Source organism: Zingiber officinale, chromosome 8A, assembly GCF_018446385.1.
Source record: "Zingiber officinale cultivar Zhangliang chromosome 8A, Zo_v1.1, whole genome shotgun sequence".
In the NCBI taxonomy this organism is placed as follows: domain Eukaryota; kingdom Viridiplantae; phylum Streptophyta; class Magnoliopsida; order Zingiberales; family Zingiberaceae; genus Zingiber; species Zingiber officinale.
In genome coordinates, this window is record NC_056000.1 from 5,593,079 (window position 1) to 5,610,145 (window position 17,067).

Consider the following 17,067-nt stretch of genomic DNA (forward strand, 5'->3'; position numbering starts at 1 on the left):
TTGCCTGTTTGTTTGTCCTCCCTGAACCCTTCCGCTCATCCTTCCCGAACCCTTCCTCCTCCACTTCCTATCCATTGTCTCCTCTATCTCACGTCCGATTCTCCTTTGCTCTATTTTCTGTGAGCGTCACATCTTTTTGGTCCACAAGGTTAGATTGATTGGAATCTTTTTGGTTCACAAGGCTAGATCGGTTGGATGGAGGCGAACAGTTGGAGGTCGACTCAGGGGGAGATGCCAGATGGGAGATCTGGTGACTGGAAGACCCAGCTCCATCCCGAGGCGCGGCAGAGAATCGTCAATAAGATGTATGTGCGACGCCCTAATACCTCCCTTTAAATATTACTCCTTTTAAGGTCATTGGATCATTCGCGTGAGTAATTCCTTATATTTACTGATTGCATTGTTCGATATTTGACAATTGAATTATTATTCGATTTGGGTGTTTACGTATGGTTCCTATCAATTTCTGTTCTTTTTCTGGCAAGTGTTATCGTTTCTTTGTTAACTAGTTTCTCTACTTCTATTTCTGGATATTTATTTAACGATATTCTTCTTTAAGAATCAAATTTTCATTTTTTTTTTCAGAAGAACGATGTCTCGTGCTAAAAGATTCCCAATGTTATGATTTCCTGTAAATGACTTCATGCTTCCCTCGTGATTAAGTTGCTGATGAAATAAATAGTCACAAAGTTCTCCTCACTGGGAAGCTATATTTTTTATTCTACGAGAGTTTTAGATTGATGGGATATGGTGTTCTTATGGACGAAGAGTTTTATTTTTTTTTATTTTCTGCAGTGATACTTTCTTTGATTAGTGATTTTATCGAAAATATCCTGATACAAAATAAAATTAATGGAAGGAAAAAAATGGAATTTCTATGATATGGATGATGAATTTGAAAAGCACCTCGTATGTCTGGTTTCTTATTAGTCCATATAAGAAGGAAAGGCATCAAATGTTTGGGAATAAGGGAGCGTTGACAACATTGTTTTCCCTTTTATATTGATTATAAAGTCGTGTTGCCCCTAACCCTGGTCATTCTACCTTGTCTATTATTTGAAATATCATAGGGTGTTGAATTCTTGGATATGGGTTATTTTTGTGATCTAGTTCAACTAGAACTTTGCACTTCGACACTAATAATCCTATGCTCTGTTCTTCCTCTTGTTTGGGAAATTATGCTGGTGGAATGATGCTGGATTTCGTTGCCCGTATTTTGTCCATTTTTTTTAATTTCTTTTTTTCTTCAAATATATGACCTAAGATTCTTATAAGTAGGATGAAGTACTTGCATTGAAATTACTAAAAAAAGGAAACTGGCTTTGGAGTACTTGTTTAATTCTTGCTTAATTGACATTATTGTCTACAAGACATGGGTGGTCACAGAATTTGTTCCTTTCTGTCAGGAGCTTGCTATTCACCTGCCAAGAACTTTATATTCGACATTAATAAATTACAGTGCTTTGTTCTTTCTCCTATATATGTTTATCTCTTAGCTTAACTTTATTGAGGAATTGACTTCGTGGTTAGTATCAGAAGTACTTGGATTTGATGTCACTATTATACTTCTATCGTGGTCTCTCTGTGAATTGTATTACTTGTATCTGATTTAACATTATATACCTCAAACCTAAGAGTTGGGATTTGAGGATTCCTAAAATTGTACATTGTATTCTTAAGTAATTCAGTCTAGAAAAAGATATACACTATTGGAAGCTCACTTGATTAAAGAAGAAATGTATTTGGAATATGCCAACTTACTCTATAACTAATATGCGTAAAGTAGAATTATATTTTAATCCAAACTTTATGATTGACCATAGTTCTAAAAGGAAGTATTGGTGGCTGTCTAGTCCCAAATGGGAAGCAATCACTTCACCTAGTAATTAAAAGATCTGATCTAGGTGGTTGCTTGTACCTTTTTTTCCTGATCTCTTCTAATGTTTCTAGATTTTCTATGTGTTTGTTAAGCGATATAACCATCTTCATCAATATTTAGTACAATTATATTTATTAAATATTTAAAATCAAACTTGTATTGTCTTTAAATAGCTAGACCTACTATATGCTGGCTTTTTTACATTTGGTTATTTCTTGGATCATTGCCTTTTAGGATTTTAATTTTTAAAATGTTCGTAGTATGTGCATTTGGACCAAATCTTCTCTCTTATTTATTTCTCAGATGCTAATTGTCATTCATCATAACATCTCTCTTTTCACTGCTCAGTTGCTAGTTGTCATTCATCTATCAATTATCTATTATTCTATTGTTTGTTGAATCTTTGTTGCCCCATAATTTCTGTATATTAATTCTTGAATAATTTATATTTTAGAATGGACACTTTGAAGAGGCATCTTCCAATCTCTGATTCTAATGGTCTAAATGAACTTCAGAAAATTGCTATTCGGTTTGAGGATAAGATATATACTGCAGCTGCAGATCAGGTAAATCTTGTTATCTTGTTTATTTACTCAGTTATCTTGGCCTTATTTGTACTAGGGTGCTTTTACTCTCTGCTAGGTTCATGCTTAACTTTTGTTTTATTGTTATGTCTGATGAAAATGAACAGTCTTACCTCATGAAAGTTCTTAGTATCAATGAATCAAATATAGCAACAGTTTTTCATAGTATCGCTCATTATGGTAGCGGAGTTGGTTGTTTTTTTTCTTTTTTGTATCCTCAAGTAACTGAATATTCTCTTTCTTAGAAATTTATCCTTCATAATGAACTTCATAGTGCTCATAACTTGTAGGCTTGATGATTGAACTGCATAGTGTTATTTTACTATGATCTTTTTGGATGATTACTTAGGTTTCTAAACTATTATTTTTATTTCAGTACACATTCTTTCTTTTTTTACCTATATTTTGTTAAATTTCTGATGTGTTCCTCTAACACTATAATTTCTCAGTCTGATTATTTGAAAAGGATTTCTCAAAAAATGTTGTCAATGGAGAAAAAGCCTCAGCATCCTGGAGGATCTGGACAAATTAACCATTCTATTAACCAAAATCATGTAGATCAAGGTATGTCCTGTTGAAGTTTTCACTTACATCTAAGTTAGGCGGTTCGTTCATATGTATGTGAATAATTTTTGCCAGAAATCTACAATCTTAATTCCCCCCCCCACTTACTGTTTAAATAGGCAAACAACATACACTCGTATTGTGCCTTGAATGTGTCCATTGAGTTCGTCCATAATTAGTGTAAAAAGGTAGGGACTTAGAGAGTTGATCCTTGATGTAATCCTATATTTATTAGAAATACTTTAGTTAATCAGTCTGAAGTCTCCATGTCCTTAATTAGTTTAATATATGTTACGCTAACACCAATCTTTTCTAGAATTCTCGATATAATTTCTCTTATACTCTATCATAAGTTTTTTTAAATAATACCATATGTAAATCTTGTTTTTGCTCTTGATACTTTTTAATTAGTTATCAAAGAAGATGTATAACTTCTTGTCAGCTTCAAGGCATGAACTCAAATTGATTTTTGGTTATCGTGGTCTCCTTAATTTTTTTTCTATTACTCTTTCCCAAAGTTTCATAGTATGACTTATTAGTTTAATTTTCCTCTGGTTTGCACAATTTTGTACATTTCCCTTGTTTTTATATAAGGGAACTAGAGTACTTACTCGGATTAGACATTTTTTCGTATTCAATTTTGTGTTAAATAATTTTGTAAGTCATTCAATGCCTTATTTTCCTATACTCTTCCATACCTCTATCGGAATATCATTTGGTCCAATGACTTTTTCATTGTGCATCCTATTTAAAGCTTGTTCTACTTCTAAAGTTTGAATAATATGATAAAAATTAAAATTTTTACACTTATTTGACTTACTTAAATTACTTAAGTTAAATTGGTCACTTAAATCTTCATTGAAAAGCGAATGAAAATACCTTTTCTATTGCTCTTTTATTTCTCCATCATTTACTAGTATCCTATTGCATTCATCTTTAATACATTTTATTTGGATAAGATCTTTTATATTTCTTTCTCTTACTTTAGCTATTTTATAAATATCTCTTTCTCCTTATTTTGTATCCAATTTTCAATATAATTGTTTAAAAGTTTTATTCTTTACTTCATTTATTACTTTTTTAGCCTCTTTCTTAGTTATTGTATATTTTTAAAGTTTTTCTCGTTCTTACAAATATATAATTCCTTATAAGTTGTTTGTTTTTTCTTCCATTTCTCTTATACTTTATCATTCCACCCCCAAGATTCCTTAGGAGCATTCCTTTTGACTCACTGAGTATCCTCTTAGCTACTATTTTCCAGTGTTCTAAACGTTAAGGCGGCCGCCTAGGCGTCGCCTATGCGGGAGGTGGACATCAACCGCACTGCCTCAGGCTGAGGAAGTGCTTTAGGCGGTAATTCACCGTCTTCCGCCACCGCCACTCTTGTAGTTGCCGCTGTTATCGTTTCGCCATCGAGACACGTCCGGATGCATGGCTTAGACCCGACGATGAGTTCGAATGCATCGTGCGAGCCCAGACGTGGCGTGCGGGCCTGCGATGCGTCCGGATGCATCGCGCAAGCTTGGACACGTGGTCCGGGCTGGCGATGGCCCTGGAACTGTCGCTCGGTCCAAAAAATAGGTCTCGACACGTTGCTCATGCCAATGGCGTGCCCGAACTCGTCGCGTGGTCCTGACGATGTGTCAAACTTGTCGCCCGAAAACAGAGTACGCGAGTAAGTTGTAAGTTAGGGTTTAATTAAATTACTTTATGTTAATAATTTTAGTCAACTCCTAACTATGATTGGGATAATTTAAATAGACTTAATTAAAACTTAATAAAATATATGTATATATATATATATATATATATATATAATGGTAATTTTTTAGTTTTAAATATTTAGATTAAATAATTAATTTTTAATTAATATATTTTTATTAAAAGTAAATATTATAAAGAATAATGATTATTTATAATATTATGTATAAAAAAATGTAAAGAATATTCAATCACCTAGGCGGTTAAGGCGGTAGACGGTCATTGACTGCTCCGCCACCGCCGTAATTTACAACACTGCTATTTTCAACTTTGATTACTTCTTATCTCATGTCGTATTAGAGTCATCGTATATTTCATCTAATGTTGGTACTCCTACCTTCTTCTTAAATATGTTTTACTTTTCATCCTTTAATTTCCACTACTTAATTGTAGGAGTCGTATATATTTTCTTCTATCAATACTAATTTCATCTAATGTTGGTACTCCTACCTTCTTCTTAAATATGTTTTACTTTTCATCCTTTAATTTCCACTACTTAATTGTAGGAGTCGTATATATTTTCTTCTATCAATACTATGCTTGATTCATATATCCAACATTATATTAGGTGACCTTGTAATCTTTACAAATCTTTCTATCCCTCTTTCTAATTATATAAAAATCAATTTGTGATTTATTATTTCCACTTTTGAATGTGACCAAGTGTGCTTGTCTTTTCTTAAAAAATATATTAGCTAATATAAGGTCATATGCTATTGTAAAATCTAAATAAACTTTTCCTTCTTTATTTCTCGTTTCAAACCCATAATTCCATATAACCTCTCATATTCCTCATTATTCACTCTGACATGCTTAGATTGCCTTCTATTAAAATCATTTCATTCGGCGGAAGAGTTTGTAATACTTCATCTAAGTAGTCTCAAAACCTTGATTTGGTAGCTTTATCTAATCTACTTGAGGTGCATATATGCTAATTATGTTTATTGTTTCTTTCGTCAGTACTATCTTGAGAGCTATAATTCTATCCCATTTTCTAACTACTCTTACTTCATCTTTTAACGAACTATCTATAACAATACTCATTTCATTTCTTGTTATACTCTCTTTTATGTACCATAACTTAAAATTTAAATTCTTTATCATCTTTGCATTCTCGTCTACCCTTTTTATCTCTTGTATACACAAAATACTAATTCTTCTCCTAATCATCGCATGAACTACCTCCATTGATTTAGTACCATGTTCCAAATTTTAGACTATTAGTTTTTCTATAATATTTGTTCTTATCCAATCTATGGTGTGAGAATTCTTGCCTATTTAACATGACATTCAAGTTCTCATGGAGATGTAGCGGTCCTTATCGATACGTTATAGTTGGACCTTGCAACGCGAACTCTTGCATATTTAGAACTATATCTGAGTTCTGGAGATGTAGCGGTTCTTGCTGAGATGTTACAGTCGGATCCTGCAATGCGTTCCTTCCGAGTAACAATTTAGCATTAGCACAATAGTTTAATTAATCAATTCATTGAATATTTACCTTAGTTTTAATGCTGGTTGGCAATCTAGCGTAACCCTCCTTTTTACACGGGCTTAGGACCTGCCATGACAGAGTTGGCAAGTTCGTTAATGTTAGACATAATATTAAATCTAAAATACCCATCTAGAAAGGTGATTCACATATGCTCTATACATGCTGGTGAGGTGAAGTTAGCAAGTTCGTTAGTGGCATTGTCCTGGTTGCCTGTGAAGGCCTTGATCACCAACAGGGTTTGACAGGAATCACCAGTAGCAACTACAGTCTTGAGCAGTAGAGAATCACCTTAGTTGTTGGTGGATGACATAGCCCATAACACAAGAGATATAGTTTGTGCAGGGGCTAAGAATGCTGTAGGCATTGATGAAGATAATAACTCATCTCATGCAAATTGGGATTGGGAGCGAGCAGTAAGAAGATGGCAAAAGAGACCTTGAAAAGTAAAGAGGACCACAGATGCAGTGGGACTGCAGTGAGAGAAACCACAAACAGGAAAGAGAAATACATTGATTGTGGGGAGGTAGAAGAACTATATATGTGTGTGTGGTTGTTGTTGTTCGGTCTAGCAATGATGGTGTCTGCCTTGGTGATGGTGGCAGTGGCCTAAGAATCATTCTTTTAAAATCTTTACCCTGATAAGGAGACTATGATACCATGTTAAGTGTAGAGAATTGAATATTTTGTTCATTCAGGAGACACAGCACTTTTATTATACAGGATGCAAGAAATAATTATAAACCAAGATTAACAATGTGAAACTAAATCCACTCTTCTAGTAACCTAACAACTCAACACTCTGAACAACTTTCATTATGACATTTCTCAATTTTTTGGTCTTGAGTTTACCATTTCTTTTTATGTTTTATATTCCCCTGTACTTGAAGATATTTCTTGTCAAGCACAAACAACAGAATTTACTTCCAACCATCAACATTGTTTTCCATATGGCATGCATTAGCAGTCTTGTCCAAGGGCACAAGACTTGTGATGATGAAGTTTATGTGTTGCCAGCTGTGACTTGCATTCCTTGTGTTATGGAAATTAATACTAGAGCTTGTTTTATTTTACTCTGCACTTAACTAGTTGAGGCGTCAGTGCATGTATGGAACATGGTACTATAGTCTCTCATCAGAACCCTGGTGTCTTGCCGTTGCTCATTTTTTTTGTCTATGTTTTTCAATCTGTTACTACAATGAATCCACCATCAACAAGGCAGCAACCTTTATACCAGAACACACAACATCACTCTTCAATTGCATCACAAAGTACTTCTAACCCGTCTTCTGCATTGCTATCCATTATAGGTCCCAGTCAGTCTACTATATCCAGTGTGAGCCAGCCATCTAGCATACAGAACATGACTAGCATATCACAGAATTCTGTCACCAACTCATTGGGGCAAGCTGCAGCAACAAATATATATTCAACTGCGCAAAGACAAATGCAGGGAAGGCAGCAACAACAACAAATGATTTCCCAGCAGCAGCATCAATCCCAAAACCAACTTCTATACCAACAGCAGCAGTTTCAACCACAATTACTGAAACAGAAACTTCAGCAATCGACACTCCCACAATCACATGTTCAGCAGCAAGCTCTGCTGCAACAAACAACGCAGCTGCAATCTTCTCAACAGCCATTTATAGCAGTAACATCTAATCTTCAGTCGGGCCATTCCAGCATTCAGCAAACACAACCTGGAGCAATACAGTCAATTGTACAGTCTGGCTTATCCCAAAATTCCATGAGTTCAGTTCAACAATCTGGCACATCCTTGCTTCAGCAACAGCCTCAATCAGTTTCCAGACAACAACAACAATCACAGTCTAACATGCTTCAACAAACACCGTTGCAACACCATCAAACTTCAGCTTCTCAACACTCTAACTTAGCTATGCATCAGCACCAGCAGTCAATGTGCCAACAATCAAATATATCAAATGTTCAACAGTCCCAGCTGGTCGGTCAACAAACAAGTGGCACTGATATGCAACAACCACAGAGGCTACCAACTCAACAGAATAATCTATTAAGCATGCAACAGTCTAAGCATTTGTTGAATCAACAGTCAATGCCTTTACACCAGCAACAGATGTTAGGCACTCAAACTAACATTTCAGGGTTTTCTCTGCAGCAGCAGCAACAACAACAGCAACAACAAATGCTTGAATCATTATCTAACGTCTCAAATTTGCAGCCGCATCAGCGCCCTATGCATGTGCTTCAACAAGCTAAGACAGTTGTACAGCAGCAGCAAAACCAGCAGGCACCTTTGGCAATGCTACAAGCACAAGGTCAACCCCAAAATCAATCATTGCAGCAACAACAGATTTCTCATATTCAATCGCAGACTGCACCACATCAACAGCAGTTAGTACAGCAACATATTGGTTCATTGCAGAGAGATATGCAACAAAGAGTTCCAGCTTCAGGTTCCATACTTCCCCAGAATGCAATGGAGCACCAAAAGCAGTTTGTTCAATCACAAATGGGGCTTCAGGAGGTGTCATCTAGTTGTAAGTTTGTACATTTTCTATTTCACGTTTTTCCTTAAAATTAGTGAATGCCTTGATATGTATTAAGTTCCTAAGTCCGTAAATGTCTCATCAAATATTTTTCTCATTTTTCCCTTCAAATGGGTAGTGTCTTAATTTTCTTAGGATATTTGAGTTGATGCAATTGGATGGGCAGGTTATCATTAGTGTTTTACTTACCTGATATGACTTGGAAAGCTACTATGACAAAATCTCTATTCTTTGATGGACTAGATTATGTGTAGAACCTGTAACCTAATCTAATCATTTAGAACTTTTGAGTTTTCCTTTATTCTCAAATTATTGGATTGGTTAGACTGACAACAAATGCAAGCACCTAGCCTAAGGGGAACTTTTGGCTAGATTTAATCCGTTTGGTATTGCTTGGCCAACTTGACTAAGCTAATGAACTCCTAGCAATGGATGCTTATATTGATTTTCAGCCTTATCATTTTCCTTGTTTCTCAATCTCCAATCAATAAAAACTGTTGGTGACACCATGGTAAGATGTGAAAACTTTTGATTCCATTTTGATCCCTATATGCTGAATAAACTTTTGCATGGTTGCACCATATGTACTGACATTGTTCCATTACGTGGGGACACCCATCGAAATAACTAGTTGGTGATTGATACTACTAACTGGAATACCCTAACAGTCCTGGCACTGAACTGCTTAGTGAGGTAGTAAGCTTACTTGGATGGAACATCCCAGGTAGTAGGAAAAGGTAATGGTAGTCCCTTCAGGAGACTTGTGATGCTCTTCATTACAATGGATTGCCATTCTGGTTTTTATAATCCGTTTGCTATATATTTTTTGGATAGTTGGTTCTTCTGTGCATGTATCTAAAGAGTAATCTTAATGGTTGCTGATCTTCTGCTTTTCCCTCATTTTTACAGCTACACTGGATTCCATAGCACCAACAGGAATTGTTGCAGTTGATTTGCAGGAGGAGATCTACCAAAAGGTTTGTAACAAATGTTGTTTTTTTTCTTCTGTGCTTTTTGTTCTTAAATTTATCTATTATTATTGAGTTCGTTTATTATGGTAGGCTTATTTGTAGTTGAAGATGTCTTGTTACATCTAGTTTCTTTTTCTTTTTCCTTCAAGAAGTTTGATTGTAAAATTGTAATAGCAAATTCACCAGCAGCAATGTATATGCACCTGGAAGTCACAAGATAGTTGTCAAGTAACTAGTTATGAGATCTTTATTTATCAAGCGATATGGAGCTTGGAAATTTTAAAATTATCCATGACCTTTTTTTTACTACCCATACGCTTTATCTACATCTGATTGACAGATTGTTTTTATTAAATAATCCCTATCACTTGTGAATCCTGATATATGCTTTTTTGATAAATTGATTTTTTTTAACATCTTGTTTGTTGATAAAAATTGAGTAAATATTAATGACCTTTTTTACTACCCTGGTGAGGTTTACTAAGATCTGGTTGGTGCCATTAAATTTTTATTAAATAACCCCTAACAGTTGTGAATTGTGATATATGGCATGTAAGAAGCTAAGTTTTATTTTTAACATCTTAAGTGCTCCAAATATTCCATCAAGATTTGATTTCTTTGGATTGGCTTTCTTAAGTCCTATTATATGCTTGCTATTTACACAATTACTTTGTATTTTGGCAATGCCATCACTAATGCACACACACCTACATAGCTACACATGCTTCCATTAATATCTGCATGTATCTATCTTACTAATGAAAGAATTTATTAATTGACTGTTGGATGAAACTAACATATTCTTCATTTGTGGTAGGTCAAGTCCATGAAAGATCTCTACTTTGCTGACCTGAATGAATTTTACCAATGGGTTTCTCTGAAGTTACAGCAGGTAATTATCCAGTTGTTTCTGGACAGACTTGCTCCTACTTTCATTGCAATCACGCAAATGAATCCAACTTATTTGTTGTCCTTGTTGTTTGTCTTATATGTTGAGTTTCAGAATGATGTTCTGCCATCTGCAAAGGCAGCAGAACAATTTCAGAAAATGAATGATTTTAAGAAGATGTTAGAGTGCATATTGCAAGTATTGAAGTCACCAAAGGCCAATATCCATCCAAGTCTCAAGGACAAAATTCCTATATATGAGAAGCAAATTCTAAATATTCTAGCTTCAAATAAGAAAAAAGGTATCCCTTCACAGCCACATGGACAGCAACAATTTCAGCGTCCCAGTAGCCACTCTCAATTAGTGCAACAGCAACAACAAACTCAAATTTCTCAACTGCAACAACATGACAACTATACAAATCAGCAAAATAATATTCAAAGTTCTTCGAATTCAACGCAGGCACCTGCTGTGCAAGGCGTGCAACATGGTTCTGTGCCATTATCAGCACAATTTGGTGTTACATCTCAACAGAATATCTCAAATGCATTACCGACTGGATCTACAGTTGATCCAGTACAAGGAAATTCTTTTAGTTCATTACAGCAGGGAGCAATTGCTCCCATGCAACAAGGTGGTCTGGTATCTGCCCAGAGTTCCATTGCTCAACAAACCAATGCTAATATTATGCCAAATGCCTCAATGAATTCATCGCACAACAATGCAATTGCCCAGCAACCAAGTTCTAATGTAATGCAACAACAACATTTCAAGCAGGAGCAGCAGCATCTGATGTCAAATCCTCAACTAAAGCAACAATTACAACATCGTCATATGCAACAACATTTGCTGCAGCAACAACAAAAGCAGCAACTACTTCAAGCCCAACAACCTCTGCAGCAACAGTTGCAACAGCAACAACAAAAGCAACAGCAAACCTCACAGATGCCATTGCACCGAATACAACAGCTCCACCAATCAAATGAAGTCAATGACTTGAGGTTGAGACAAGCACCTGGTATTAAGCTAGGACATTATCAGCAACATTACTCAACTGGTCAAAGACACAGCTATTATCAAGTGAAACCAGGTGCCACTGTCCCAATTTCATCACCTCAAAATTTTCAAGCATCATCTCCCCAGGCTTCTCATAATTCTTCTCAAATTGACCAGCATTGTCAGCTATCATCTCAAATAAAATCTGGAACACCTTTACAGTCAGCTAACTCACCTTTTGTTCCATCTCCATCCACTCCTATAGACCCCTCCCCAATCCCATGTGAATCTGAGAAACAACTTTCTAGCTTCACACCATTACCTAATGTGGGACATGTTGGACATCAACAAACAGCTATAGCACCTCAATCTCAATCTCTTGCTGTTGCTACACCTGGAATATCAGCTTCACCTTTGCTGGCAGAATTTTCATGTCCAGATGGTAATCAGACTACTGGTCTGAATTTAGTTCCTGGGAAAGCAAGTACCCCAGAAAGGCCTCTTAAACGTTTAATAGAATTGGTTAGTAAACTATCATCATCTTGTTCAGTTACATGATTTTCCACATAACGTGAGTTTAATAGCATATGTTATATCACCATGCCCATGATAATTGAAGCTTATGCTTTATTCTTTATACATTTTTTCTGCTAGGAGTTATTCAAGGAAATGCCATCAGTAGCTCTAGGAAACTGTATATCTCAATAATCATTTCTCTTGCTAGAGTAGCAGAGTCATAATCAGGCCAATTATTGATTTCATGAAATATAAGGTTGCATCTGCTAAGAGTGGAAGGGAATGGAATAAGAATGCTTCATTCCCCCTATGACTCTATTCCATTTCTTGGATGAAAAATTTGAGACAGAATGATTGATTACAACAAATGACTCATTCCATTCTACACTTTTAAGAGGCGGAAAGATCCATTTCACCTTTATCAAATATAATGGTTATTGACCAAATTATCATTTAAAAACTATACAGCAACAACCAAGCCTTATCCCACTAGGTGGGGTTAGCATCATTTAAATGACCAAATTATCATTTAAAAACTATAATGAAGATAAATAAAATGAATGGATTGGATAGGCTAGATAAGATGGTTGGACTAGTCAGTTCTGAGCAGGCTGATGGACTGGGTGGGTTGATCAAGGCAAGCATGCCGTATGGGCCAGTAGGCCGTGGTGCTAGTCATGTCGGTTAGACCAATATGATCAATCACGCCAATCAAACCTTCGAACTGTACAGGTTGCACATGGCAAGCGAACTGATTGAACTAAGCATGTTGGGTGGATCAACCAAGTCAGATGTGTCAAAAAGACAATAAATTGGGTGCATTGAACAATTTAGACATACCATGTAAGCCATATTGTCTGGAAAAATTGGATAAACAAGATGGCTCGACCATATAATAAATAGGTCCACTCTTTATAACATTCCATTATTACAACCAAATAGTAGTATTGAATAAAATTATTCCCTTTTTCATGTCATTTTATTCCATTTCTAATCTCATTATGATTCTATTTCATTCCATTCTAGAGGACCAAATGCACCTAAGTGTTTATTAATATTTGTTATAGTTCCTAGTTCATTCTTTTGAGCATGTAGAATATGGTTTAATATTCTTTAAGGTCGTCATTTTTTTCTCCATGGTGCACAATATTCTAAATCTCTGGTTTTCTGCTGTGTTACTCATCTTCCCCTGGTGGGTCTGTTTTTCTTACTATTTTCCTCTTGGCCTACATCCTAGTACCTTCTTCTCTAGCCATCTCTGTCATAAGCTGGCCACTGGCTACCTTCTGCAAATTACAACTATTGTCATCTTCCTTAGATATCACAACCTGTTTGGCCTACCTCTTTATGTTTTGATGGATTGCAACTTTTATAGATTTGATTTGGCATATATCCAAATTTTTGTTTGGGATTTATCATTAAAGTGCTGGATAAGAATTGAATTGGTGACTGCCATGGAGAAATGATGCTTTGTCTATGTTTGGTGAATTCCTATCATATGATGCTGAATGTACTAGACTATATTAGCATCATTGTAAATACCAATATAATTATTTTATGGCCTCTGGATCTTACACAACCTTGAGTCTTGACAATTGTGAATCCTGGGTTGGTACCTACCTTTTCTTTATGGATTAGTAGCTGGATGGTCAGTTTGATTGAACAATACAGAAAATGAAATTGACTAATCTTAATGTTCCAATTTACAAGTCCTTTCCTATGACAGTGGATAAGAAGCTTACTCTTAATTGAATGTCTAGAGTAAAATAAATTGAAAGTGAATTGCTTGTAATGTAAGAGGTTCTGATACTTGCTATGATTCTTCTACCTCTTATCTTTTAGGGGTTTCCTATGTATGTTGTAGTGAAAGTCTGATTCTCTTTGGAGTTTGGATATAATATATTGGTTCAAGTATAACAATAATTAGTAGGCATGTTTATTTCATCACCCTCTTGTATACATGAATAAAAACAATTTTCTCTTAAGTTTACCGTGTTGACAATATAATCAACAAAATATTTCAGATGCAATCGTTAACGCCCGAGGCTTGGAGCTCAGCTGTTCGTGATATTCATTCTGTAGTTAGCATGATAGACAGGATAGCAAGTTCTGCACCAGGAAATGGTTCTAGAGCTGCGGTTGGTGAGGATTTGGTTGCAATGACAAAATGCCGTTTACAAGCCAGAAGCTTCATGTCTCAAGATGGAAGTGGGCCAACAAAAAGAATAAAGCGTGATATAAGTTCCATTCCTTTGAATAATATTTCATCTGCTGGAAGCAAAAATGATAGCCTTAAGCAATCATATGGTCTTGATACATCTGAACTAGAGTCTACTGCCACATCGTGTGCTAAGCAACAAAAATTTGAGGTGGGAGACTGTTCAATTACTTTTTTGCAAGTGAATTCTTCTACAAGTTTTTATTATTATTTTTTACATTTACTATCCATTCAGTTCTTCAGTGTTGTTTTTCTTGGAGGCTTGATATTTCTATATTACATGGGATTTATTATTCCAGAATTTTCTTAAATTTCTTTTCAGTTCTCTTTTCCTATTTTGTGCTCATCAAAAACTTTGGAAACTAGTGCTACTTCTCTTTGTTCGATCATTGATTATACCCTAATAGAAATCTGTCTTTTCAGAAAAGCGTAGAATCTTAAACTGATACTTCTGAGAGAAATGCATGACATCTGAAATTGTTATTTTCATCCTCTATTGTTTTAATAATTTCCTTCTCACCTCAGTCTTCTGCTCATGTTGCAGTATGTAGCCATGATTTTTCTCTACATGTTGTTTGGGCAATTATTAATTCTATTAGATCATAACACTGTGCAATTGCAGGTAAATCATGCCTTAATTGAAGAGATAAGGGAGATAAACCAGTGGCTCATTGTTACAGTGGTTAACATTAGTGAAGAGGGTACTGATTCAATTTCTGCTGCATCAGAAGGCGAAGGAACAATAGTGAAGTGTTTCTTCAATGCTGTGGCTCTATGTCCAGATTTGAAGTCTCAATTTGCCAAAGAAGATATGGTCAGTTCAACATCAGAAACATATCATATAGCTCTGAGCTACTTTCAGTTTTCATCTGTTCTTACTTTTTTTTGCGCTTTGGTTGTCCAGGGTCCAATTCTACCTCTGAGGTTATTCGTTCCCTCTAATTATCCAAAATCTTCCCCTGTTCTTTTGGACAAGGTTTCAGACGAGCAAAGGTATGACATTTTTCTGTAGGTCAATGCAAAGTCAAATAGAGTTAAAAGCATCAAACTGACATTTTTGTTTTTATTTTAAAAAGTAGGGAATCCGACGATCTTTCTGTGAAGACTAGGTCAAGATTTGTCATTTATCTTCGCAGTCTGTCACAACCAATGTCGCTAGGAGAAATGGTAAAGACATGGGATGCATGTGCTCAAAGGGTGATTACTGAGTATGCTCAACAGACTGGGGGAGGGACTTTTAGCTCAAGACATGGTGCCTGGGAAAACTGCGTAGGTGCTTGATCCACAATGTTTAATGTTGCAGTGTAGAGGATATTGATTTAATTTATTATTAGAATTAGCTTCAAGCCTTTAGTTGAAAGTGTACCGCATCTAGCTGTGTGAAAAACTTGGATAGTCATACAGAAAGTTTTGGATAATTTTATCTGGTTCCGGTGGTAATCCATATTTGTCACTAGAAGGAAGGTTGCAACAATTATATATTTTGTGACTATACCTGCAACCCCTCTGTTAGAGGAAGTTTAATATGTTGATGCTTGCCCGATGTAATGAGTTCGACTGCTCTGCCTGGAAAAACTGCCACATGCTGTTTAGATTTCCATATGGGCACATTTCTCAGCTTGTGCTTCTTCTCAAGGTTGCAGTCATTGCTGAAGCAGGTTAATCATTAAGCTATGTCTGGCATCGTGTTTGTTTTTTTTTTTATCAAAGTTGCAGGAACTGTTTTTTTTTCACTCTGATTTGGTGTTGCACCGGGCTAGAACGAGCCTGTTCTGAGTTGAACTGGTTTTTCGTTTTGAAATCCTCTCCCTTTCCTCACGTTGCTCCTCCCTCTCTGTTTTTTTAGTTGATATTGGTATCTAGTTCTTAGAATTGATTAATTTTGAGATGATATCAATATAAAAAATTTTTATTGACCATCAGCATCAATTACGAAGTATTTATAACGATTTATTCAGACTGCTAATATTTACGGACAGCATTTTAAGTACGAGGAAAAATCTTTTAGTGTATCACATTAAATATTACATCTCTTGATTATTCATTGTATTGTTGTCCTGACTAGAGATCTTCTGATCCATTTTTAGCGGATCAGATCTTGATTATTGTACTGATTGAAAGGGTTCAATGATCCAACTGATCAAGACAGACAAGACCAGGATCCCACCTGTATTGTCCTGGCCCTCTTTCCCGTTTGTTCCTGACAAAGTTAGGAGGCCCTTCATAGTCTTTATAAATTCCTTTTTCTAATTAATTTTAATATAATTTTTTAAGGGTAAATTATCCCTAAACTTTTTAATAGTAAATTTAACTTCCTTCTTAGTTCCTATATAAAAAAAATTATTCTCATTTCCCACTTATAAACTTTATTTATTTATCTAATTTTCCTTATTCTTTTAAATAAAAAGTTTAAAATCAGATATATTTAATTAGAATCAAAGTATATTTTCTATCCAATTGAACATATTTAATTAGAAATCATACCAATAGACATTAACCCCAGGTAGGATCGACTTCTGGACCTTTCAGTCACAGAACCATGTACTTCCTATCTGTGCTTCCTGGGGACAATAATAATAATAATAATAATAATAGGAAAAGGAGTTATGTTTTTTCATAATAAATTTTTTTGATTGTTGATCAATTTCTAATCTATAGGTGCTGTC

The 17,067-nt window shown here is 35.4% G+C and overlaps 1 protein-coding gene across 2 annotated transcripts; it reads left to right on the forward strand.

The window, feature by feature from the left end:
• Positions 1–15,937, forward strand: LOC122012095 (mediator of RNA polymerase II transcription subunit 15a-like). 2 transcript variants are annotated; one of them, XM_042568543.1, is made up of 11 exons: positions 1–305; positions 2,334–2,445; positions 2,913–3,027; positions 7,591–8,802; positions 9,721–9,788; positions 10,600–10,674; positions 10,786–12,189; positions 14,208–14,552; positions 15,024–15,215; positions 15,306–15,394; positions 15,478–15,937. In XM_042568543.1, exons 1-11 carry the CDS (start codon positions 196–198, stop codon positions 15,680–15,682), a joined length of 3,927 nt encoding a protein of 1,308 aa, XP_042424477.1. In that variant the 5' UTR covers positions 1–195; the 3' UTR covers positions 15,683–15,937. The 2 variants fall into 2 exon arrangements, with proteins under 2 accessions (XP_042424477.1, XP_042424478.1); XM_042568544.1 differs by having other exon boundaries at positions 15,481–15,937.
• The last annotated feature ends 1,130 nt before the right edge of the window (positions 15,938–17,067 follow it).